At 43.0% G+C, this 24,956-nt stretch overlaps 1 protein-coding gene across 3 annotated transcripts in view; it reads right to left on the reverse strand.

The window, feature by feature from the left end:
• Positions 1 to 1,952: 1,952 nt before the first annotated feature.
• The window catches only part of CAMK1D (calcium/calmodulin dependent protein kinase ID), a 369,044-nt gene continuing 346,040 nt past the window's right edge, over positions 1,953 to 24,956 (reverse strand). For 2 of the 3 annotated variants that reach the window (XM_084617259.1, XM_084617258.1), the window contains exons 9-11: positions 15,814 to 15,901; positions 15,118 to 15,256; positions 1,953 to 10,437 (exon numbers count right to left, since the gene is read on the reverse strand). In XM_084617259.1, the coding sequence (XP_084473385.1) occupies positions 10,316 to 10,437; positions 15,118 to 15,256; positions 15,814 to 15,901 (349 nt within the window). In that variant the 3' untranslated portion in view covers positions 1,953 to 10,315. Of the gene's footprint in view, positions 10,438 to 15,113; positions 15,257 to 15,813; positions 15,902 to 24,956 lie in introns of all 3 variants that reach the window. The other variant, XM_084617257.1, reaches the window with a different exon arrangement.

A 24,956-nucleotide genomic window follows, 5' to 3' on the forward strand; every position in this document is an offset into this window, starting at 1 on the left:
AGTGCCACAGTACTTTGGATTATATAATCGTTTCAAATGACAACACAGATCTTTTTAAACAATGCTGCACTGGTCCCCACAGTGAGCTATTCAGGACAGCTTCAGAAGTGACCGAATACAGCATGCCTCATTGACAAGGGGCAGAGCTGAAAGCATAGGCACACAAAACTGACTGGTATGGAAATCGCAAAGGGGTAAATCACTTTGTAAATCACTGTAGTTTGTGCATTACACACCAGGCATTGGAGAGCTGGCCCTACATTCTGCAGCAAAGGCCTTAGATCCTGCAATGCTCAGATGGAAATTCTGCTGTTGCTCATCTCCCCATCCTTTATTGGACCTGGTTTATTCAGAATGATGACTTTTTGGGGCAGTGATCTTGAATTCTTATTTGTTCTCTCTTTCACTATCTAGCACACTGGTGGTGTTCTTTCAATAGCAAATAAAACAATAATGTTTCGAGAGCATTTAATTAATAATATATCCTCTCGTTGGGCATCATATCCCGTATTGACCCGGAGATGGGCTAGATAATAATTGGTTTTTTCATTGCTTGTAGGTCTGTTTGAATTCAGTGGGACTTGAGGGAGCTAAATACTTAGAATGATGGAATCATTAATTTGCATGACTGAGTGATCCTAATAATTAATACCTGTTCCATGTACCAGAGAAAGGTGACATTAAGCATTGGACTAGATCCTTCACTGGTGTAAATCAGGACAAGTTCACTGAAGTCATTGGAGCATTGGTGATTTACACTAACTAAGGCTTTAGCCCCTGTGACAGGGTCAGGCCAGATGGCTACAAAAGAGTGGTTGAAGGTAGATACCTTAGTTCCAGGTTAAGCAGGTCCCTTTTTCCTGGGTAAAATAACAGGGACTATTCCAGAACACTCAGGAACTTTCTAGAACTAATTAAGGCAGGCAGGCTAATTAGGACACCTGTAGCCAATTGGGAAGCTGCTAGAATTAATTAAGGCTAATCAGGACACCTGGTTTAAAAAGGCTCTTACCCCAGTTAGTGAAGTGCACGCAAGGAGCTGAGAGTGAGAAGGTGTGCTGCTGGAGGACTGAGGAGTACAAATGCTGTCTGGTATCAGGAGGAAGGTCCTGTGGTGAGGATACAGGAGGTGTTGGGAGGAGGCCAGGGGGAAGTAGCCCAGGGAGTTGTAGCTGTCGCACAGGTGTTACACAAAACACTATAGACAGCTGTAATCCACAGGGCCCTGGGCTGGAACCTGGAGTAGAGGGTGGGCCTGGGTTCCCCCCATCCTCCTATTGGATACAGGAGGAGCTGACTTGGACTGTGGGTCCCACCAGAGGGAAAGGTCCCTGGCCTGTCCCCTGACCCACTAGGTGGACTAGCAGAGACTGCGGGGATTGTTCTCCTTCCTTTTCCCCATGCTGGCCAGTGATGAGGTTAGCTGAGTGAATGGCAGATTTGAGCCACAAAAGTGGCCAAACTGAGGGCTACTGTGAATCTCTGAGGCAAGCAAAATCTGCCAATAAGCACAGGACCCACCAAGGTAGAGGAGGAACTTTGTCACACCACCTATAATCATCATAGTTTACTTTAAGATGAGGCTGAGGAAAGAGGATGTTTTTTTTTTAAATATTTGTTCCCAAAATTACATCTCTTACTCATTAAAATTTTGTAACTACTGCAATAACAGGAGACAGGGTAGCCTAGTGGATAGAGCACTGGCATGCTACTCGAGCAACCCATGTTCTAGTCCCAGCTCTGGTACTTGCCTGCTGGGTATCCTTGGTCAAGTCACTTCACCCCTCAGGTTTCCTATTTGTAAAATGGGAATAATGGTGCTGACCTCCTATGAGATCTACTGAGGATAAGAGCTACATGTTATAATCATCTCAGCCATACAATTTTCTTCCTCTCCCACACATGCAGAAGGATTTGTGTACCTGAAAGTAGTAAGACACTTCAGCTCATAATGATTTAATTGGATTTATTGGAGGAAAACAATTAATCATCCCTTTCACTTATCATTATGATAGAAATCTCGATATGTATACATGATTGTCAAGGCAGAGAATCATTTGCGATGTAGCCCCATTAACAATTTGCAGATTCGCAAACCCATTACGCAGGTTAAACTTTTTGCAATGCCTTAGTACATGCATGGAGTAAATACACTATTTCCCTCATTTGGACAAGGATGTTGTTATGAAATTGTATCAATCACAAGACCTGTAATATTAGGCACACTGACATTCCTGGATTAAAATTGTAAGCTTTTCATTCCTTTTTGTTAATAAAACATGCTCGCATCTTTGTAAAAATAAACCAAGAGATGTTTTGCAGTCGAGTGCTATTTCGGGAATCCTTCCCAAATTTCCCTCTGGGCAGGCTGGGTCTTTTTTTGTCCCAAGCCAAATGTTAAAAATAAATAAAATGCAGAAATGCTGCTTCCCACCCAGAAGCAAAGACTCAGAAACATCACTGGCCTGGATGAGCAGAAACACGAGTCACCTAGTAACTCACTCTGAGCTAATTCATAGATATTAAGGTCAGAAGGGACTATTATGATGACTGGTTCAATGTTCTACTCAAGTAAGTGGGATGTCAGGGCTGCAGAAGCTGGGTATGAATAAAGAGGTGGTAAATACTGACCTGGCTTTCTCACCTAGGGCAAGATTCAGCCGTTGTGACCCCAGGCTGTGCTTGGTGGGTGTAGAGGGTGATGGGGGAGGGATTCTGACTGAGGACTTCCTCTGTGTGCATAGCACAGCAGCACCTCTGTCTCCCTTGGGCCCTGATTCCACAAAGCGCATAAGCACATGCTTATCTTTAGGGCACACAAATTCTGTTGACTTCAGGGAGACTGATGTGCTTGGAATTCTTTGTTGAATTGAGACTTTGCAGAAGGCCCAGCACGCTGCCCACTGCTTTGTGGGCTAATGCGGAGGGCAGGGCCATAGCATAACCATTCCCCTTCACCCCTCCCTGTACCCTTTCAGCCAGCAGGAAGAGCAACTCCTGCTTCATCTTGTGATGCTAACACCAAAAGCATTGAGGAGGGAGGGATTATGCTTTCCAGTGGGATTCTAGTCAGCCCCTGTGCAGGGCTGCAAGGGTAGGAGAAAGTCCCACCTGGGACTCTCAAAATAGCTAGAAGGTTTTAAACTCACTCCCTACATCACCCTGGCCTTACTTTTGCTGAAATTCCCCTGCCAAGCATGCTGCTTCCAGGGAAATTGATTGTGAAGAAATGAGTGAACCCATCTTCCTATGGGCAAGCAATTTCATAGCTCTCAGCTGGCTCCCTTTGTGGATTTTGAGCTTTCAGTAATGTCCAACTCTTCTGTAATATAAAGAGCAAACACTGAGCAATCAGGCAAATTACACTCTCAGCTGATTAGTTGAGTGGGGTTCCAGCACCGTTACTGAGAGCTGTGTGTGACCTCCTCTCTCTTGTCCAGCCTCAGAAAAGGAAATCATGAGTCAAATGATTTGCAGAGACCGATCAGCAGAAGAGAAGACGAGAATCATTTCCAGGTGGTACAGAAAATAGGGCTGAAGTCTTTTGTTGATAAATACAGGCTTGAACGCATGGAGCGCAATGGGTTAAATGCAACTAAAAAAAAAAAAAGTTCTGACACTTGATGCTTTGGGAACAACACGACTTTAAGATAGTCAGCAACTGGCTCGGTCCACACCAACAGAGCATTCTGCAACTGATCTGCAAAAGCCAAATTCCAAGCGCTTCTCAGGAAAAGGGGGAAAATATGAATCGACTGAGCCTACATTCCAGTCTAAGTTTTCCTGTTATCTTAAAGCACAGAGACATAGATACAACTAACATGTTTGCTTTGCAGCCCTCACTGTGCAGTAGATCTAGTACAAGGGATTTTAGTTGTAGATAATTTTTTTAAGCATATGTGAAAAAAAACCGCACAACAGTTTGATTTCCCTGCACCAAGACAGGTGTAACTGACGGGTGCATAGAATGAAGCCCCTCTAGATAGTGATCTTCCCTTAAAAACTGCACAGCATTTAGTAAAAGGACAAAATACATTCTCAGGCTTTGCAGTGTTTTGTTCACAAAACATCAGCTTTTGCAGTTAGCGCTAGATAACAATGGATTTCGGGTTACACAGATATACATATAGTCATTTCAAAACCAAACTTAAAAGAAACCCCAGGGGACTGGGTCCAGAATGTGTTTACAGCAAAGGCTTGGGAAATGTAGAAATAGTACAATTTAATACATGCCGTGCAGTATCATGCATTAATTGGATATTTTCATGTCATTGTGAGTTTAGCAGTGATTTTCACGACACTCAGAGCACACATGCCCTGTTTTCCCTCTCTATCATGGAAAAATGTAGGCACCGTGAATCTGACCGTGCTATTCGCTAATAGAAACCAAAGATCAATGCACTGATCAGCTGTTTTGTTAGGTGGGGTCCTGAAAAATAGCATCTGATATTAAGAAGCTCATACACTTAATTACAAATGTAGTTTATATGGATACAATCTTAAGTGAAGCCAGAATAGGAATTTATGTCTTGGGGCAAACTTTTAAATATCCGTGAAATCTGTATAAAATAAGTAATCACACCAAGGGGATATTGCACACACACTAAAGAAATTGTCTAGCAGACATGAATCTAAGGGTAAGATATTACTGATATAGCTGGAAATTTGGGATAAGTTTCAGGGATCACATAAAACTACTGCTGGGTGAATAATCTTCTGTTGAATAATTTACCAAATGAATTTTTTTTCACCAAATGTCCAAGAGCAGATTGCAATTCCCTCCTATATCTGTTACTTGAAATTACTGGCTGGATACTACTTTGTATTAGTGAACATTCTGGTGCATTTGATTTTGATACTGTTTTGATTAGACGCACAAGTCACATGATAGGTTTCTGTTCTTTGAGTGGATGAGCATAATTCTTAGAATCAGGTTTCTGGTTCAAATGGTCATGATAATGAATGCAAAATTCCCTTCCCATGAATATTCTCTGGTATTTATTTAGCCCCGATTCAGCAAGGTACTTAAGCATGTGCGCAACGTGAAGATCACAAATAGTGCCATTGAACTGATATATCTGCAGAAACAACAGTTTGAAGCCCAGATTCAGAAGGTACTTATGCATATGCCTAACTTTAAGCATGTGATGAATCCCATTAAAGTCAAATGGGAGTCAAAAATGTTTAAAGTTAGGCATGTGTTTCTGTACCTTGCTGAACTGGGGGTTCCAGGGTCTCTCTCTGCAAACACTCTAGCCAGTAAATTGGTTCCCTGGAATATCTGCAGAGAACAAACACAGATGTCTAAATTCTGTTTGTAAATTCAACCCAATGTTTTGCAGTATTTGCCCAACTCTGCTCAAGACAAGAAGTTGTTGGTTAGTGGGGGTGGAAACTTTACCACAGGTTTCACTGAATCTGATAAATATAGATCCACCTCCACATTCACTTCTGTTCAGAATGTTCTCACTGCTTGCTAATGACTAAAGCTATTTGGGCTCGACCAGGGGCTTGTTTCCTCATGGCTTATCTGCTCTTCCTGCTTGAGCCTGCAGTACAGGATACCTTCCATCCACACACCCCCACACCCTCCCTGCAGGCATGGAGGGCCCCGATTCAGTGGGAAGGGTGTGATTCTGCAGTATACGATACCCCTTCTGCATCACACAACCCTGCACCATAGTTTACAAAGTCTTTGGTAGGCATGGGTGGGTTAGGGGAGAAGTCAGGCTAAGCCGTTGGTCTGTAACCATGAAAACGCATCTACAACTCTCTTCTATGGAGGAGGAATACACCAGTCACATGGTCTGTGGCTGGCATAGCAATGATGAAACTGATCCAATCTCATGCTGTCAATTTGCAAGGGTAAAACTCCTTTCGCCATGAGTTCCACCCCAGCGCTGAGATTCCCAGGGCAAGCCCCTGCCCTCGAGTGCCAAGATTTTTTCTATCAAGGTACTTGTATGGCCCTTCTCGTGGTGATGTCCAGATTTGTCTCCTAATGCTTCACTTGTGACATTACAATGACCATCATGGCAACTAACTGTGATGTCATAAACATGGGATTCTGCTGTCAAAGAAGGATCAGGCAGAAAAGGGAGAAAATAAACCAGGGCTGTGAAGGAGAGAAATTTGTTATAGATACAACTGTTGTCAACAATAGCAAAGCAAACCCAGGAAATACATGGATCAGAGGGTATACGTCCTTTTTTCTCAAGCTGGTGTCAATGTTAAAGTTCCCATTTAATTTCTGTTTTCAGAACAACCTAAAAATCATGTTCCCCACAGAATACACATTACATTATCATTTAATCCTTAGCAGCAGCGAATCAGTGTCTACTATTGTTTTTTTAAAAATTTAAGTCCACTATACTAACAGACAAACTAGAAGAAGGTGAAATAATAAAGCTTTTCTGAACCGTCGCGTTTGATGGCACCTGCATGATAGTGGCCAATGCAGAAGAGACATTACCTGCCCAGAAATAACTAAAGCATAATTGGGGAGGGTGAGTTTCATTTCGCCCCAGTCAGTATTTTCCCATTCATCTGCCTCCTCACTAGCTGTGCTGCAGGGCCAATATCCAGTTTGTCTTTCCAGAGGTGATCCAGTGGAAAATCTAGGCTGCTTTAGGAATAAAAAGTCAAATGCAAAATCAGCAGTGTGTGGTACTGACACTGCAGAACTGACATTCAGTCTCAGAAAGTTCCCTGGCAGCCAACAGTCACCAGTCTCCGGCAGGCTACTGGCATTAGCTGGGTTAGTTTTATGTTTTTCTGACAAGAACATTGGTGTTGGTGTCACAGATGAGAACTGTAACTCTGGAGGTAACAATTCAACAATCGGGGCTGCAAGCAAAGACTAGAAGGAGGGAGTCCAGGGGGAAAAAAAAGTTAACAAATCACAGTGGTGCCACTTAAACAAATAAAGCTAAGAGAAGCATAACTCAGAGAAGCATAACTCATGGGCAAGTCTCCGAGATAGAGATCACATGCAGTGAGTGAACCACTAATGGTTTGATGAGATGGCCCCTTGGAAAATAACCAGCCGTGCTTTCTTATCATACCTCACTCCCACCTGCACAGTAAAAATCTCCGCTCTCTGCTCCCCACAAATACCTGTCAGATCCCCAGCCACAGTTCTTGAGAAACAAAAGCTTTCCATCTCCTCAACTTCTGGCAGAAAGAAACGTTTTACTTTTAACTTCTTCTGTTCCTTTTCTTCAGGTTCTAGTCCGAACAGAGCAATAATAAAATGATCCAGTTCTTGTGGAATACCAGTGGAATAACATTAAGACAAATCTAATTTTCAGGCTAGAATGAAATGGAAACTGTTGTAAAGCCACAGCTAAATGTGATACTATTAGCATACAGCAGGGCGGTATTGTAGACATACTGGACAGTGGCAGAAAATTGACCAAAAATCAATTGAGGGAGTGTACTCTTGCAATGGACTCGCCTTTACGTATGTCACTCCTCTTTATTTTGCAGAAGGAAAACATTTTATTTTTGCAAGACAAATTTGGACCATGCCATATTCTGATTATTGTTATAAGCAATTAAATCAAAATCAGAAACTTCAGTATGATGTTAGAAAAGAATGCAAATAGGGGCCACTTGAGCTTCATTTTATATGCAGCAGCATATACAGGAAAGCACCATCGGCCAAATTCTGGGTTAAACAAGTGTAAATGTGGTATAACTCCACTGACTCAAAATCGAGTTCCTTCATATATTTACACAGGTGCAACTGAGATCAGAATTTATTTGGAAGATGAAGTTTTGAGATAACTTGAGGCTTTTAGGGCCTTATTATGACTTAAATTAAGGTCCCTTTGCACCAGTCTGGCAGCACAAATGGGTCTTAGAGTGGGCATAAATTGCATTAACAGCCACTTTAATCCCCCTTTACACTGCCAGGGAGATGTAAAGAGACCTTAGTATGAATATGAATAAGGCCCTAAATGAAAAACACTGTATGTCCAGGGGCCCACTCCAGTTTTAGATAATGTAGGATTTTGGATAAGAGGGGCTCAGCTCGACAAGGTCCCACAGCATTGACTGCTGTTCCTGTCTACCAAATCTGGGGCAGGATTCTGCACCATTGAAACCAACAGGAAATTTACCGCTGACTTCAATGAGACCAGTATCAGGCATTTGAACCTGATTCTTAGAAATTAATGGCTGTGGATTTTTGATTTTGCTTTGAGAACAGAGCCAAATAACCTCTTTGAAGAGCAATGACTCTATTAAAAACTGCACATGCATATCAGTGCTCTGATATGTCACTATCACATGTTGGTCCAGAACCGCAGCTGGTGAAAATCAGAGTAGTTCAATTGACTTCAATGGAATGACTCCACTTTACATTAGCTGGGGATCTGGCCCATTATGTCAGAGACTGGACGTATCTATGAGGTTTTACAAGGTGATATATTGGAGGGTCAGATATCCACAGTGGAAAGTCAGATGTACACTAGTGTTTTATGGAGTTCACATTAAATCATTATAGTTTGAATGTCTGTGCTAGGCACAATATGATATGGGGTTGTTGGGAATTTCTGGAGGAAACTGGTTAAATTATACTCCAAATCACCAGACTGAAAATGGTGCACAGATTAGTACTGACTCAACTGAGATCTATTATATGTAATATCTTTATGAGTGGCTAGTGCAATGACATCATTGTAAAGAGCTAGCACTCTGTGCCACCTGGTTTTCTTGAAATCCTGGCTTCTCTGACGTTAATGGCCAAACTCCCACTGACTTCAATAGGGGCAGGATTTCACCTTACATCTTTGAAATCTCAATGAAAAGTAAATGTCATGATTTTTTGTAGCATGTTCACTATGGCTGTATACATTCAGATGTGTGTGTGACTGGTTCATCTAATTCTTTACAGACAATAGCTGACATGGATGTGGCAACAGAATAGTTTAAGGAAAAATTATTCCTGCCTCCCTGTGGAGATGGACGTATTTGGGGTATAGGGAGCTAGTAATAGCTTAAATGTGCCTGATTCCCATGAACTCCCCTTCTACCTTTTCTCCTCCCAGAAGAAAAATCAAAGCTGGGAATGACTCATAGAGATCTGGACACGTCTCACAAGGTTCGTAAGTGCGGTGAGCTCTGAACACTGCCTTCTCTTCTGTTCCAAGATATTTCAAACATTTATGATAAAGCAGTGACAGTGCCCCGTTTTTGGCCTTTTCTATGCTTGCGGTGGTGTATAGGGTACAGGTAGCTTACAGGCCACAGTGAAAGGCTGGCTGCGTCCACATTGCAGTGCGTATCATTATCTCCACTTTACAGATGGGGAAACTGAGGCACGGCATTGGTTTTTTTTAAAGACCAAAACTTTCAAAAATGCTTTCTGATTTTTGGTGCCCAGCTTGGGGCACCTTAGGCCTGGTGCTGAGCTACCAATAACTTCAGCTGAAGTCAGTGGGTTGCAGTGCTCACCAGCTCTCAATTAGGAGGCCCCAAACTGGAGGTACTCAAAATCAGAAGCCACATTTGAAATTTTTGATTTTGGGCAGTGACTTGCCCAAAGCTCAAGCGGTGAGTCAGTGGCAGAGATGGTATAGAACCCAGGCTCTCCTGACTCCTAGTTATGTGGCCTCCCTGATGAACCACAAGGGGTTTAGCAAAGGAATAAGAGCTGCAGGATGAGACATTATATCATTTTTCACATGCTTGCTGAACTAAGGGCTTGAACCATTGTTTCCAAGAAGGAGGAAGAGAGGGAAAGCAGATTGTTTCAGTGTAACGGCACCCCTAGATCTGGACAGGTTTACAATCCAATTTTAGGAATTAAAAATGGCATGCATGCCTTTGAAACCTTCCTGTTTTGTAAGGTCAATGCAAATCTCTACCTACAGAAGTAACCTATCCCTCAGCAAACTGGAAGGAGGGATGCAACTGGAAGTACTTGCTAAAAGAAAAAAAAAGTCTATTTCTCAAAAATTATCTCTATTTAAATAATCCAGCCGAGACCTTTTTAGTTAATGGGAAAAAAATACAACATAGACTGTTACCTACACTGAGAAGAGAGTAAATCACCAGGAAAAAGATTGCGCGTCTGTTAGTTAGAACATTGCTAGACTCATATATACAGCACCAGAGACTGTTAAATCCATTCCCCCTGGAGTCATTGCAGTTTGTGCTAAATGAAACATTTCAGAATTGCAGTATAAAATATGGCCATAAAAAATCTTCTCTCTTCTAGTCCTTCGCCGAGTGCACAATGCAGGATGAAATCACTCGGACTAGGTACGCTCAACCCGATGGCTTCCCCGTCTCCATCCTCCTCCGCTGATCACTTGCTCCCCGTGTGCACTGTTGTTACTGTGGTTGGCCTGGGTCTCCGTTCTCCTCCTACTGCAGAAATACCCGAAGAAGCAGAAGAAACAAAACTACAGAGAGAAGATGGGGACATACCTAAAAGGAAAGGCAGAAAAACTGATGAGCAAACTGTTCGAACTCTGATTTGCTGAGCCAGAAATGACCTGGGTCATTCTATAAAGCAGGGAGGAAATAGCCACTGGAAGGACAACCCAGCATGGTTTTCCCATTTTTCCTGCAGCGATGAAGTAGCAGCTATGGATTCATTGGGGCATATTCTCCCCGCTGTTCCATGTGCAGTTTCTTCCACCAGTATCAATAGGCGTTTCATGCATGGATCATGAAGAGAATATGCCCAATTACGGTACCCATTTAGTTAGAATGGTGCTATATTTTTTGATTGGAGACTCATTGCATCTTTTATAATAAAGAGTTTTCTGATTTTAAAAAGCCCTCCAGAATTGTACTAATCCCCCAGACTTACACAGACATCTGCACCAGGGATGGCCAAAATTGTTCTGCCGAAACTGTTTTTTTGATTGAAAATTGTTTTTTTTTTGGCTAAATTTTGTGTTTGAAAAGTGTCTTCTTTCCACTAAAACCTCAATATTTGGTCCAAAAAAATGAACACCCAAACCCCAAAATGTTTCAGTTGAAAGCCAAAATATTTTGCCTGAAAACCAAAATATTTTGGTTTTTGATATTTCAACCAAAAGTCAGAAAAAGCTACAGAAAATTACAATGAAAACAAAGAACAACAACAAATTTTGTCAAAAATTTCCACAAACCCAACCCCCTATTTTCTGACTGACTCTAATATGCACTTCAACTTCAAACAGATTTTGTACCCAGAAACGGCTAGGGTTGGCTCTATACATGGTTGGAGACGGCACATCACACGGTGAAACTCTGTTAGCGACGACGGTAACTAAGTGCGTCCCCGCTGCCAGAGTCCTGGGCTGCTGCACACAGCAGTATTCCTGGTGCTGGTTCGGCACACAGGATTTTTGCAGTGCAAACAGGATGCCCTAAGTATGTCTGTGTAATTGGTTTAGCCAGTCCTCTCTTCCCATCCTGTTTTCTGGGTGGCAGGAACTCCCGGAGTGCATTGCACCACATGCTGCTGACGTTACTCTCTGTGCATGTCCACTGATGCTCTATCCTCTGCTAAGGCACTGGGATACCTGCCCAGATTTTCCCTGTTGGCACCAGTACAACCATAGTTAGGCAGCCTGGAATACAGATGCACAAACAAGCTGTGGTGTTAGAAAGGCTGCTGAACGGGTAGCAGCTAAGGCAGGGGTGGGCAAACTGTTTGGCCTGAGGGCCACATTGGGGTGCGAAACTGTATGGAGGGCTGGGTAGGGAAGGCTGTGCCTCCCCAAACAGCCTGGCCCCCCGCCCCCTATCCGCCCCCTCCCACTTCCCGCCCCGTGACTGCCCCCCTCAGAAGCTCCGACCCATCCAACCCCCCCCGCTCCTTGTCCCCTCACCGTCCCCTCCTGGGAACCCCCGCCCCTAACTGCCCCCCTGGGACCCCACCCCCTATTGGACCTCCCCCCCTGCTCCCTGTCCCCTGACTGCCTAGACCCCATCCATATCCCTGCCCAGACAGGCCCCCCGGGACTCCCACGCCTGGCAGGGGGGACAGCAGGGGAGGGGCCAAGGGCTAACTTCCCCAGCGGAGAGCTCAAGGGCCGGGCAGGTCCCGCGGGCCGGATGTGGCTCGTGGGCTGTAGTTTGCCCACTTCTGAGCTAAAGTGACTGTGCCCTAACCAGATTAAAAATCACAATTAAGAGCATTAGGGTCAGATTCTCTCATCTGCTCAAGGATGACAGGGTGGGTCAATTGACATGGTTTACAGTCACATTTACATTCCTTCCATCCTGAGACTGATCCCCAGTATAAACAGCCTGAAGCCCGCTACAACTTTTCCCCAGGTGCCCCTGGCCAAAAGGACATTCCAGCATCTGGGGATCGCTTGTATGTAAAGATATCCCAGCCACATCCCCTTTTCCATCACAGTAGAGACCTGCTATTCTGGCTGTGCACTGTAATCCGCATGTTTCCCCCGACACTTGAGCAGCATAAAGCAGCCAGACAGGGCTGAGAGTCTGGCCCATATCCTGGGCATGGCCTGATTTACTTATTTAGACTCATGCCTCCTTTACCGACATGTAATTTATACTGCCCTAATGCATCACTTCTGAGTTAGCCTCATGTTCTCACGCAAGCAGGAAAATGTAGAATGTACCCTGGAAAATCTAATCTCAGACTATTGTAGTCCCGGCTGCTCTTCATCAGTGGTGAAACTATTACAGTACAAAGAAAAGGAGGACTTGTGGCACCTTAGAGACTAACCAATTTATTTGAGCATGAGCTTTAAGTGAGCTGTAGCTCACGAAAGCTCATGCTCAAATAAATTGGTTAGTCTTTAAGGTGCCACAAGTCCTCCTTTTCTTTTTGCGAATGCAGACTAACACGGCTGCTACTCTGAAACCTGTTATTACAGTACAAATACCAACGTGCAGAGGGCCAATATATTTTGTGACAGCATAACATTTACTATTAATGGTATTAATCAGTATTAAAAATCTTAGCACTGACAGCAACATCTGTCATATCTGTGAAGCAGGAAGAACCTGGATTTTCTTTAGTCACTCACTTTGTGTGGGACCACAGGCAAGTCACTTGACCTACTTGTACATCTATCTGCAGCTGTGCAGTATTTTTCCCATGTAAGAAATTCTTTCCCAAATAAAACTAATGAGAAAGAAGGAGGCAGGAAAGAGCTCTTCAGAGATATTCCTTTTTCCCAGGACCCAGTTGATCTGCAGATTGTATTGGATGTATAAACTTTCCCTTATTTTCATGAGTTGTATTTGCAGTTCCTTTGGGGTTCTACCACTGCTTGGTGCATTCCCTCTAACTGTTCTCTCTAATTTATTGTGTATTCACTAGTAAGATCTCTCACTGTGTTCAGTCTGGGATGCTAAGGAATCTTGCAGTTCTTTTCTGCCTTAAATTCCAGGTGACATACAAACATAACCAACTCAGCACGTCTGGTCCACTCTTAATGTCCTTGGCTGCTTAATCCATCATTCCTGCAACATTCCACTGCCAGATACTGTACTGGGCTATCTTAGCATTTGTAACAGCTGTAAGTGAATTTTGTTCTTGGTCTCATCCTCCCCTTCACCACCATTGTAAACAGCGATTTCCTCATTATAATAATCAAAACCCATTTGAGATCAGAAGCAGTGACAGTTTAATCTTCCATTATCTACAGTTAGCAGTGAAATCAGCAATCAGATTCTCTGGGTCTAACTTAGGTCCCACATTTGTGTACTGTACTCAGATTCAAAATGAAACCTCAGATCTTCATGCAACAGGCTCTCTGCTGCAGTCTACCATGGTGAGAATGTTTTAGCTCCACACTAGAAGTGATAAGAGGCATCATATTATTCATATGTGGGTGACAGTTCGGTGATTTAAGAAGACCACCTGGGAGAAAAGGAGTGCTTTCCTGTAAGCTGCTGGAGCACGTGGAACTTGGCTAGAGTGGTGTGTTCCAGGCAAAAAGGTTTTAGTGGGATATATTTCCACTGATGAAGATTATCTGTATGAATCTCTATGGTGCCTGAAATGCAAATGGAAAGAGCTCTATTTTGGCTGACATTGCTTGAATTGGGTGGGAGGAAGCAGAGGGGCTTGGCAGCCGTTGTAGTCCTTGCAGGCATTCTGGCTGATGCAGTCGGAGTGCTTCCAAGGTGCTGGAGGGTGCGCATGCCAGAACGGGGGCTGTCACGTCTTTTAACTGAGTCCCTATGTACTTCCTTGCATTCAGGAACAGAGTATGGCAGGACTTTGCAAAGGGGTGCAGGGTGGTGGACAGGGGCGGGAAGGGGAGAAAGCAGGGTCAGCCAAAATCTGTCCCAAAGAGTAGGGTGATTAAGGACTAAACATACAGTTCCATACACACCATAGTACAATAGTACAATGAATCAAACACTGTGACATGTTGCTGTAGAAAGAGCCAATTAAACCACCACTAAAACTGAGCAGTAACTTGCAGTTTAATAAGCCATTAGCATGCCTATTCAGTCGCACATATTAAATCTCCATATAAGAGGACCTGATCTAATGGCTAAATTTATATCCCCCATTTTAATTGGCTTTTTGTGATGTAAAAACCTCAAAAGATAGAGAGCAGGGAAGAGTAAATCAACGTTCAAAGGGTAGGTATAAAATGAACTTCATTGTGAAGGAAACCCTGCACTCTCCCAAATGATCCCTGTTGCTGCCACCTCACCCTTCCCTGACATTCAGAAAAAAAATAGGGCAGGTGTTCAATCCCTTAGGCAGCTTTGAAATACCAGTCATGATGTAGAACAATCAAGACACTGGGCCAAATCTGGTCTTGTTGTAAGAGGGTATGACTGCTACTAAAATAAAAGCGATTTGTGTCCACTGACATCAGAGCCGATTTTCCCCACTGATTCTGATGTCTCAGCCAAGGTGTAAATATTACAGTCAATCAGAAAATAGTCCCCGCTCCCCCTCCCCCCATGGGGAAAGTGAAAATACCGTAGGGTCAAATTTGTTGGGCTCACACAGAGCTGATGGGAAGAAAGCAGAGTGATACGAGCTTTGATCCAGGTTGCTGTCAAAGCTGTCACACATTGCAGGAGAGAGCAACAGAGGGTGACTTCTGATTGATCATCGATACCCTGCTAGGAGTTGGCAGCAGCGTTGCTATGCTGTCACGTACTTACAATCCTTCCTGGTTGTTCCATCAGGAAGCGGATTGGCCAGGCTGAGGGTGCTTGCCACGCTTGCATTTGAACTGTCCAAGCTACTGCCAAGATGTAACTTTCTCATATGTCTCACAACTGCTGTGGCATTAAATGCTTGCTGGAAAGAGAGAGAGAGAGAAAAAAAAACAAACCCACTGAAACACTTGGTTGTGAATTTATTCTTTTCTTTCAGAATTGTCAGATATCTATTTTAAAATAATAACGTTAAGGAGTTACTCTTTCGTAAACTAGATACAGAGAAAATAAAATAAAAAATGAAACCCTTTCTCAAGGCTTGATCCTGTAACTCTTAATGCCAGTGAGAAGCGCTTATGTAAACGCTGCTCTCTCTCACGGGCCCCTCTGTGTCCAACCTGCAGAAGACAGGAATCTGTTCTAGCAGCAGCTACAGGGCCTTGACTCTTTAGCTCAAGCTATAGCAACTCACATGTTTTGGGTCTGGAGGTTCCTGGTTCAATCCCCTGTACAGCAGCTGTAGCTTAGTGATGTAAGTAGCACTATTCTATCTACAATTCTGAGCCACAAATAAGGATGTTGCATCATCCCTTTAAAGGACTGTAACACAATTCAGTGTACAGGAAGGTAGCACATCCTTTAGAAAACAGGTAAGTGTTACTGGCTTGGAGTGTAACCCCCTGAGAATGTTGCACTTACTCTCCATTTGCTTTTTGCAAAGTTCTTTCGGATCTGAGCACTGACGGACTCATGGATATTTTTGCTGAGGGCTGTGTCCCCTGCAATCCTGAAACAGAAAAACAAGATCTTTTTACAGATTCTTTGCTCTCAAACAGCCATCTTTAACTGTAACACCTCTCGCTTTTATAACTCATGGACTCAAAGATTCTAAGGCCACAAGGAACCACGGTGATCATCTAATCTGGCCTCCTGTATAACACCTGCCATAGAACTCCTCTGAAATCGTTCCTGTTTGAATTAGAGCAGGTCTTTTAGGGAAAAGATCCAATCTTGATTTAAAACATACCAGTGATGGAGAATCCACCAAAACCTTTGGCAAGTTGCTCCCATGGTTAATCACACTGACTGTGAAAAAATTGCATCTTTTTTCCAGTTTGAATTTATCTAGTTTCAACTTCTAGCCATTGTATGTTGTTATATCTTTGTCTGCTAGATAAAATAAGCCTCTATTATCAGATTTCTGTTCCCCATATAGGTACTCACAAATTGTGATCAAGTCACCTCTTAACCTTCTGTTTGTTAAGCTAAATACATCAAGCTCCTTCAGTCTATCACTATAAGGCACGTTTTCCAACCCTTTGATCATTTATAAAGGTGACCAGAGGTGGTCAGTGTAGAGCATGATTGTTCATCTATTGAAATTATGGTATCATCTATTCTAGGTTTTTTGTCTCTGACTTCCCACTGTTGTTACCACTGGTTTAGACCAGTACTGATAGCACTGATGGGAGCATTAGTGTAACAAAGTGCCAAAGGACACTGGCATTTTGACCACTGTGTAATGTAGACTCGATCTAAGCAGGATTAACAACGTGGTGGTTAAAAGGCCACCTATAACCCTGTCTCTGCTAGCACACCCAATGTTGTTTCCATTTTATTTTGTTGGTGTGTGGCTGCTTTCTAGTACAAATACAGATCTGGGTAAAAACACCAGTTTTTTCTTGTACTATATAGGATTTCTAAAGTTTTAGCATGAACATTTTATCCTCCAAACACGTGGCAGTTTCCAAAAGAACTCCAGCCTGCCTGAATTCTGTTTGCACTGGAGATTTTCCTGCCACACCAAAATGTATGGAGTTGTTCATCATAACTAATGTAAGTTCGCATTCAGTAAAGACATGGAGTCTCTTAGCAAAGAAACGTGGACTGTATGAGATTAGCTCAATCTCCACAAGACACAGCGTTAAACATTTCCAGTTCTTGCATCAATAATATATTTATGCACAAAGGGACAAATTCATCCCTCCTGTAAACCCAGTTATCTCAGTGGAATTACACGTGGGGTAAATCTGGCCCATCAAGCCAGAAGGGCTATTATAACAGCAGTCACAGGAGTCAAGGATACCATGCCAGAGGACAGAGGTAAATCCTTATTGTAAGCCTGGCCCAAGTCGTGGGGCTGAAACCAAGAAGTAAAGGCTGGGTTCCTGGGTGATTTCACACATTCATTACCACCTGAAACCTTCAGACTAGCAGGGACCTTGGCAAAAAAAAAAAAAAAAATGCAAGAGACAGTTACAGTGCCCCCAAAGTTTCTTGGAAGCCAAGTGACATTGCAGAGAAACTGGAGAGGATGCAATCCTCCACATTGATAAATCTGACAAGTCCAGAAACATTGAGATCTGCAGTACCTTCCCAGCGGGAGCACAAAGGGGCCTACAAACTGGTAAACAAAGTCATTCATAAATTTCAGGAACACTATGCCCCACGTATGAATATTGTTGGTGAAAGAACAGTTGCTTAACAAGGTACCAGCTGAGACCATTATACCGTTTGTCTGCAGGGCTAGTGGAAAACTGTGCTCCTTGAATGAAAGTGTTAATAAACTGGACAGGAACAGTTTATGTTTCCCACTTGAGCTTGTCCAATTTTATTTTAGAAACAGGGGCAGCACCACTACTTGGGAATGTATTTACTTCTATAATCTCTTGCTTTTACTATTTTAAAAAAAAGAAAAGGAGTACTTGTGGCACCTTAGAGACTAACCAATTTATTTGAGCATGAGCTTTCGTGAGCTACAGCTCACTTCATCGCATCCGATGAAGTGAGCTGTAGCTCACGAAAGCTCATGCTCAAATAAATTGGTTAGTCTCTAAGGTGCCACAAGTACTCCTTTTCTTTTTGCGAATACAGACTAACACGGCTGTTACTCTGAAACCTACTATTTTAAAGGTGCTCTAGAATGCACAGCTGTAGCTCACGAAAGCTTATGCTCAAATAAATGTGTTAGTCTCTAAGGTGCCACAAGTCCTCCTTTTCTTTTCATCTGCTATACGCGACTCTGTACCGGGCCTGGATTTCATAGATAAGTGATACTTTCACAGTTTGGGGATCATTTTTTGAAGATCAGGTGGTGTTTTGACCATTGTTTTCAAGGCTTCCAATGGCTTATGATCTGTTTCTGCCTCAATCAGTTTCTGCCTGTAAACATATTCATGAAACCACAACCAACTAAATACAATTGTTATCGTTTGTAAAAACAATTTGTCAGTTTGGACATAATCCTGTTGCGTGTTAGCCAGTTCTTTCCCTGCTCTGCCACCGAGTTCCTGTGTGACCTTGGACAAGTCATTTACTCTCTCTGTGCCTCAATTTCTCCATCAGTAAAATGGGGATAACAATATGTCCCTATCTCACAAGGGTGTTGTGAGGATAAATACATTAAAGACTCTGAAGCATTCAGCTACATAATGGCGACCATATATCTTTGTAAGTATGGGCAATTTTCTTGCAGGACAACCCTCAACCAATCGTACAATAAAATAAAATAATATAATAATAATAATAAAAATAATAATGAAATAAACAAGAAGAAAAAGACTACTTTGTACTTATATAAGTCCTTCCATCTGGAGGATCTCAAAACACTTTTTAAATATTAATGAATACTGCAGGTGGAAGCTACTTAGAAAAGCAACATGAGTAAGGCCTCTGGCCAATAAAAAAGGACTGGAATAGAGTGAGGTGCTGAGTATCACACAGGACTGGACGAAGACTAGCTAAACGGACTGAGCTTTTCATTGCTGGGTAACTGGCTCAATCTGGCATACGTCTACCGTATCTGAAAGTTGTTATAACCTGACCGCTCTTTGTGAGAAAGCTAGCCTTTAGTCTGGTTGTGAATGGAGAGGTATCCGCATCACAAGCGACGCTAGTTGGCATCACTGTGGACAATCTCAGTGCAAAGGTCAAGGACCAAATGAGCCCTAGGAGCTGAACTGTCCTCGAGGGTTGAGGTATGAAGCCCATTGATAGCGCAGTGGGTAGAAGCTGGTTTTGTGGATACATCCAAGACTTCAGAAGTCAGTATGGGAAGTCTGACAACTTTCTCAAGAACTCAGGGCCTGCTCCAATGAGGTGCGCTTGCAGTGGGAGCTGCGGGAGCTCAAGAACTTCCAGGAAGGGACAGCAATGGCCAGGTTGTTATTGCCATAATAAGTAGCACCTTCCTCCACAAGTAGTTCCCTGGAAGCTATTGGGACTGTTCATCTTGAGTAAACATAATAGAATCTAGCCCTAAAGTTGCAAAATAAATTAATGTATTCATCACATCTTATTTTATCTAATCTGATTTATTTTATCCATCTATCTGGGTTCAGTTCTACCTTTACTATCTAGCTAGACAGAGCATTACTGAACTTGAAAGGAACCTCCAAGAGGGACAAAAACAGTATACTCCCTTTTGGATGATTCTTCGGCAAAATACTGCAAGCACATATTTCTCTCAGCCTGCCCCTCCTTGCCCACAAGGGCAGTCAGAATCTTTCATCGAGTATTATCTTCAGAACCCTCAAGCTTATCGAAGGCAGCCAATTCAAACTTTCTACGGGCCAAATACTGCTTGGAAATACTCTGGAGTATGACGACATGAAACGTGGGGTTAGCGGTGATGGATAATGCTGGAGGAACATAACAGTTCTGATTTTATATACACATATACAAACACACACACACGTGCATACAGTATCGGAGATACTCCAAAATAGAGTGCAGGGATGAGCCGGAGAGGAGTTTCATTTCATGCTGTTCGCATCCCTGGTTCCCTTCAGGGAGCCATTTCACACTTCAAACAACACTTTCTGAAAACAGAGCTCTTTGTAAACTCTCTTCCTCCCCTGGATATGACTTCTTATCTGACTAGTGCGTCCAGCACACAATATACACTTAGTGGGACTATTATAATTTGCAGAGGCCCAAGCAATAGCAGGACAACAAGCTTCTGCACGGGTAGGGAGAAATCAAGCCCCCTCTAGTACTTATATGGCCCCCCCCGTCGCCAGAGTATCTGAGTGCCTCACAGTCTTGACTGGATTTATCCTCACAACACCCTTATAAGGGAGGGAAGTGCCGCTATTCTCATTTTACAGACGGTGAGGTGAGGAAGACAGTCTAAGGTCACCAAGGAAGTCTGTGGCAGAGCAGGGAATTGAATGCAGGTCTTCCAAATCCCAGCTGAGCCCCATAACAACTGGACCATACTTCCTCTCCTAGGCAGGGGGGCTGGAACAATGCTGAGCGCCACTGAACCAAACTGTAAACCTGTATATAATGGAAACCATTTCAAGCCAGGGGGAGTGGCAGCCCCCCCTGCACCTCTCGTTCCAGCATCTATGCTCCTAGGGAGCATATAAGTGGTCTGGTTCCTTTCCCTCCAACCTGACTGATGGAGGCTGAGCTAGGGCTCGTTCATGAACTACAGACCTCTCACGGATTTCAGTGACAGCTCTGTGTATCCTGATGGAAAAAAATCAGACCTTTGGGTTTCTACCTCTCGCTTTTAATCACTTCACTCTGAGCTATGTGGCTATGTGCCTTAGAGTAGGATCTGAATTCTGCCCTAGCAACATACTTAATAGAGACAAGGTAGCTGAGGTAATATCTCTTCCGGGACCGTGGAAAAGACAAGCTTTCAATCTCCACAAAGTTCTTCAGGTCTGTGGAGCTTGAAAGCTCGTCTCTTTCAACAACAGAAGTTGGTCCAATCAAAAATATTACTCACCCACCTTATCTCTCTCATATCGTGGACAACACTGCAATAATACATTTAATAAACACAATTGCTATCATTAATACTAGCATAGAAAATATTAAAATGTATCAAGCTGCAGCAAATCACAACCCTTCTTTTGTTACCCTAGTTTTCCATGTCATTTTCTGAAAAGTCACAATGGAATGATGAAACCGTATATTCACCTTTGCAACAAAAGGTAAACGATAACCCTGGCAAAAGAGAGTATAAATCACCTGTAGCTTAAGCTGGAGAAACTGTGTAAATGTGCAGATTATGCAGTTTAGGATGTAATCATCTCTACCAACAGGGCTTAGATATTGCACTTTTTCTTTTGCAATACTTCATTGTAATTATTAGCCTCCTTTTTCTGCCAACTCTGAGTTTAAACATACCGTCTTCCTGCCAAGGCCATTTGATTATAAACAGAAAAGCAGCACATACACACAGGCATCTGGGGAACAGATACAGTTCAGAAAAATGGATCGTTGGGAAGAGGCGTTTTAATTTCTTAGGCCCTGATCCTGCAAACACCTTAAGCACATGAGTAGCTGTAGACACCCAAGTAGTTTCACCAAATTCAATGGGACTATTCAGGTGCATAAAGTTACTCACACATTTAACATTTGCCGGGATCAAGCCCTTAGTCTTCCCAATTTGCTTGTTTCCTTGGGAATTTTTTATTGAAAAGATGTGATAGTTAAAGTCATAGGCACACTTTGAAGTGAGCTATATCTGTGTAGGTGCACGACTGGGACAACTAATGAATGCAGTCATTGTTGTAGTCGTGTTGGTCCCAAGATATCAGAGAGACAAGGTGGGTGAGGTAATATCTTTTATTGGACCAACTTCTGTTGGTGAGAGAGACAAGCTTTTGAGCTACATAGTTTGTCTTTGGGTCCCGAAGAAAAGCTCTGTGTAGCTCAAGCGCTTGTCTCTCTCACCAACGGAAGTGAGTCCAGTAAAAGATATTACTTCACCCACCTTGTCTCTGGAATAATTAAGCCTTTCTTACTGGGCAGGTAGTTTTCTCTTGCATAGTTAAAATGTTTTTTTTCCACAATCAAACTCCGATATGTTTTGTGAAACAGTTTCTTTTATTTGATTTTTTACCTCATTGCTTGGGATAGATCCCAAAGACCTGGCCCCACAGTAAAACGTGTAAAATGGAGGAGGAAGCAAGAAAATATCATTGCATGCATAAACTGATGGGCTCTCCCTCAGGAAGGTCAATGCCACAATGCTCCAGGCCCTTCACTCAGGGCACAAGTTGTTAGTTAAACAGAAAATTTAGGCATAAAACCAAAATGAAGGAGTTCCTCTACCAGCATGGGCTACCCCTCCCAGAGGCTTTTCCTCCACCCCTCTTAGCCCTGCCAGGCCTTTGCTCTGACCCAGCAAGTACTACAAGAACCTACCCCTTCCCTGCAATTCTGCAGCTCAGCTGAGCTCTTGCTGGTCTTTATAAGGTGCTCTTCAGGCTATCACCTGACCCCTAACTCCATAGCCTCAGCGGGGACGCAGTTGATTATCACAGTTGGGGCTTGGCCCTTTGCCCTTAAAGGGCCAAGTCACCTTGTGACAATGTGGAGCTCTCTCATCTGTTCTACTATTTATTATTTGTAGAGCGCCAATTAGATGTTTTATATCCAGCTGCGAAGACTATGGGTCAAATCCTGTCCCCTCTGAAGTGAACAGCAACTCCCATTGACTGCAGTGAAGCCAGGATTTCACTTTCTGTCCTCCTGTCCCAAAGAGCTTAAAAATCCATTGCAATGGGACTCTTTTCCTCTTAGCCTCACATAAACTTTTATCTTCTACAGGCCCAGTCTTGCAAACATGCAAATAGTTTTTACTCTCATCAGAGCCCCATTAAGTTACAAGGGTGTGCTTGTGAGAGTCAGAGTTCTGCAGCAGAGTATGACTTGCAAGACCTTGTGACGGCTGCAGGAAAATATGGCACGTTCGGGTGAGCTCTTCATCCAAAATCTCTGGAACTGTGCACATCGTTCATTTACATCACAACCCCTGGCATGATGTAGCCTGTTTGGAAGGTGAGATTTGCAAATGAGTATTTATTTGTGCTTAAAACTAAGGGTATGCATGGAAAGGGGATGCCGGCAGACCCCTAGGTCTGTTTATAAAGCCACAGTAGTGTCTCTCTCTGTAACCTAAATACCTTGCCATATTTCAAAGTGTCGCAACACTGTGTGGCACAGTAGGAGACAAGACCTCAATAATGGACTCAACTTTCCATTCACTGAGCCGTATAGGCTCTGGAAAGGCAATAGCTGAATCCCCAGAGGCCTTGTCACTATGAAGAACCCCCCCTCACCCCGCACTGCCAGATGACTGGTGAAATCAAGAGGCCCAAGCTCCCCTCCTTCAGACTGATGGTAATGCAGCCTAGTGCAAATGGAGACAATGGTTAGAATGACAAAGGGACCAGTAAAAACCCTATCACTTCCTGGCATAAGCAAACAGGTATGAAAATTCTCTTTGATGAATGACTGAGCACAGAGCAATCCCATCACAAAGACATGGAGAAAGCATGGAACTGGGGGCAATATCCAGGTGAGTGTTTGGTTCATTCTAGACTGGCCTCGCTTCATTTTCTGAGATGGCACTTTATCACTATAGCACCCTAGAGCCTCACAAACATTCGTGATTTGGTCTCATTCCAGTGAGGTACGTAACTACTACCCATATTTTATAGACAGTTAAGTTCAAAAATAGATAGATCAAGTGACTTAGCAGCACAACCAAGGGCAGAAGCAGGTCTGGAGCCCACATGTCCTGATCCCTCAAGTCCTTTTCTTCACCATGAAAGCGTTCAGTCTCCCAGCTAGACTTTAAGGTTCACCTATCCGGGAATTAACAGTTGGGATGAGGTGGGAATGTAGTTAATTCTTTAAACTTCCCTACTGCAGGGATATACTAGATCAGTGGTTCTCAACCTTTCCAGACGACTATGCTCCTCTCAGGAGGATGATTTGTCTTGCGTATCCCCAAGTTTCATCTCACTTAACTACTTGCTTACAAAATCAGACTTAAAAACACAAAAGTGTCACAGCACGTTATTACTGAAAAAATGGCTGACCACCTCACTTTCACCATATAATTATAAAATAAATCGTTTGGAATATAAATATTGTACTTACATTTCAGTGTGTAGTATATAGAGGAGTATAAACAAGTCATTGTCTGTATGAAATTCTGGTTTGTACTGACTTCATGAGTGCTTTTTATGTAGCCTGTTGTAAAACTAGGCAAATATGTAGCTGAGTTGATGTACCCCATGGAAAACCTCTGTGTACCTCTGGTTGAGAATCATTGGACTAAGCCTGTCATTTACAATTCTAACCTCTGATTCTTGGTGTGACGTTATACTCCATATTCTTTATGGAAATATACCTATGATATGGATGTGGCATAACTCAGATAAACTTTATGCAAGATGGGTCATGTAAGGTATCATTGAAAAGGTTATGATCTATTGAATGCGTTTATCCAATTTGTATGCCTGTATCATTTTTGTATCTGAAGCTAGGAATATTGACCATGTATCTGTATTTCAAATGTGCTACTTTGGGTGACACCCACAACTAGCCCTTCAGGTAAAACAACGAAAAAGCCAGACAGGGCTGATGGTCCTTCAGCAAAGACAGTGGACTGTGAAAGAGCTTAGTCTTCCTGTGGATGCTCCAGACAGCCTGCGAGTAATGGCTGCTACGATCCTGCAGAGACATGGGTCTGAGTCACCTGATACTGACCCCACTTCTTGGAATGCCAGTGTTTTTCCATTGGAAGGTAAAGGGTTCCTGCCATACACAAAAGCTGCATAAGGCAGAGGAGTGACATCATCAGGGCCTCCTCTGCCTCCCCACCCAAAAAGACACTGGAAACACCTGGAAGCAAGAACTGAACCGGGGAGAAAAGAGTTGAGCCAGGCTGGAAAGTTGAGTAATAGCCTGTAAGTAATAATACCTGAAGTTTCAAGCTGCAGCTGGTTTTCAAGAATCTCTGTAATCTGCCTGAAACAACTTTTAGGGTGAGAAATTACAATTTGTAGCCAATTTCTTTAGTGAATCAA

This window comes from Lepidochelys olivacea, assembly GCF_965140295.1.
Source record: "Lepidochelys olivacea isolate rLepOli2 genome assembly, chromosome: 1".
NCBI lineage: Eukaryota > Metazoa > Chordata > Testudines > Cheloniidae > Lepidochelys > Lepidochelys olivacea.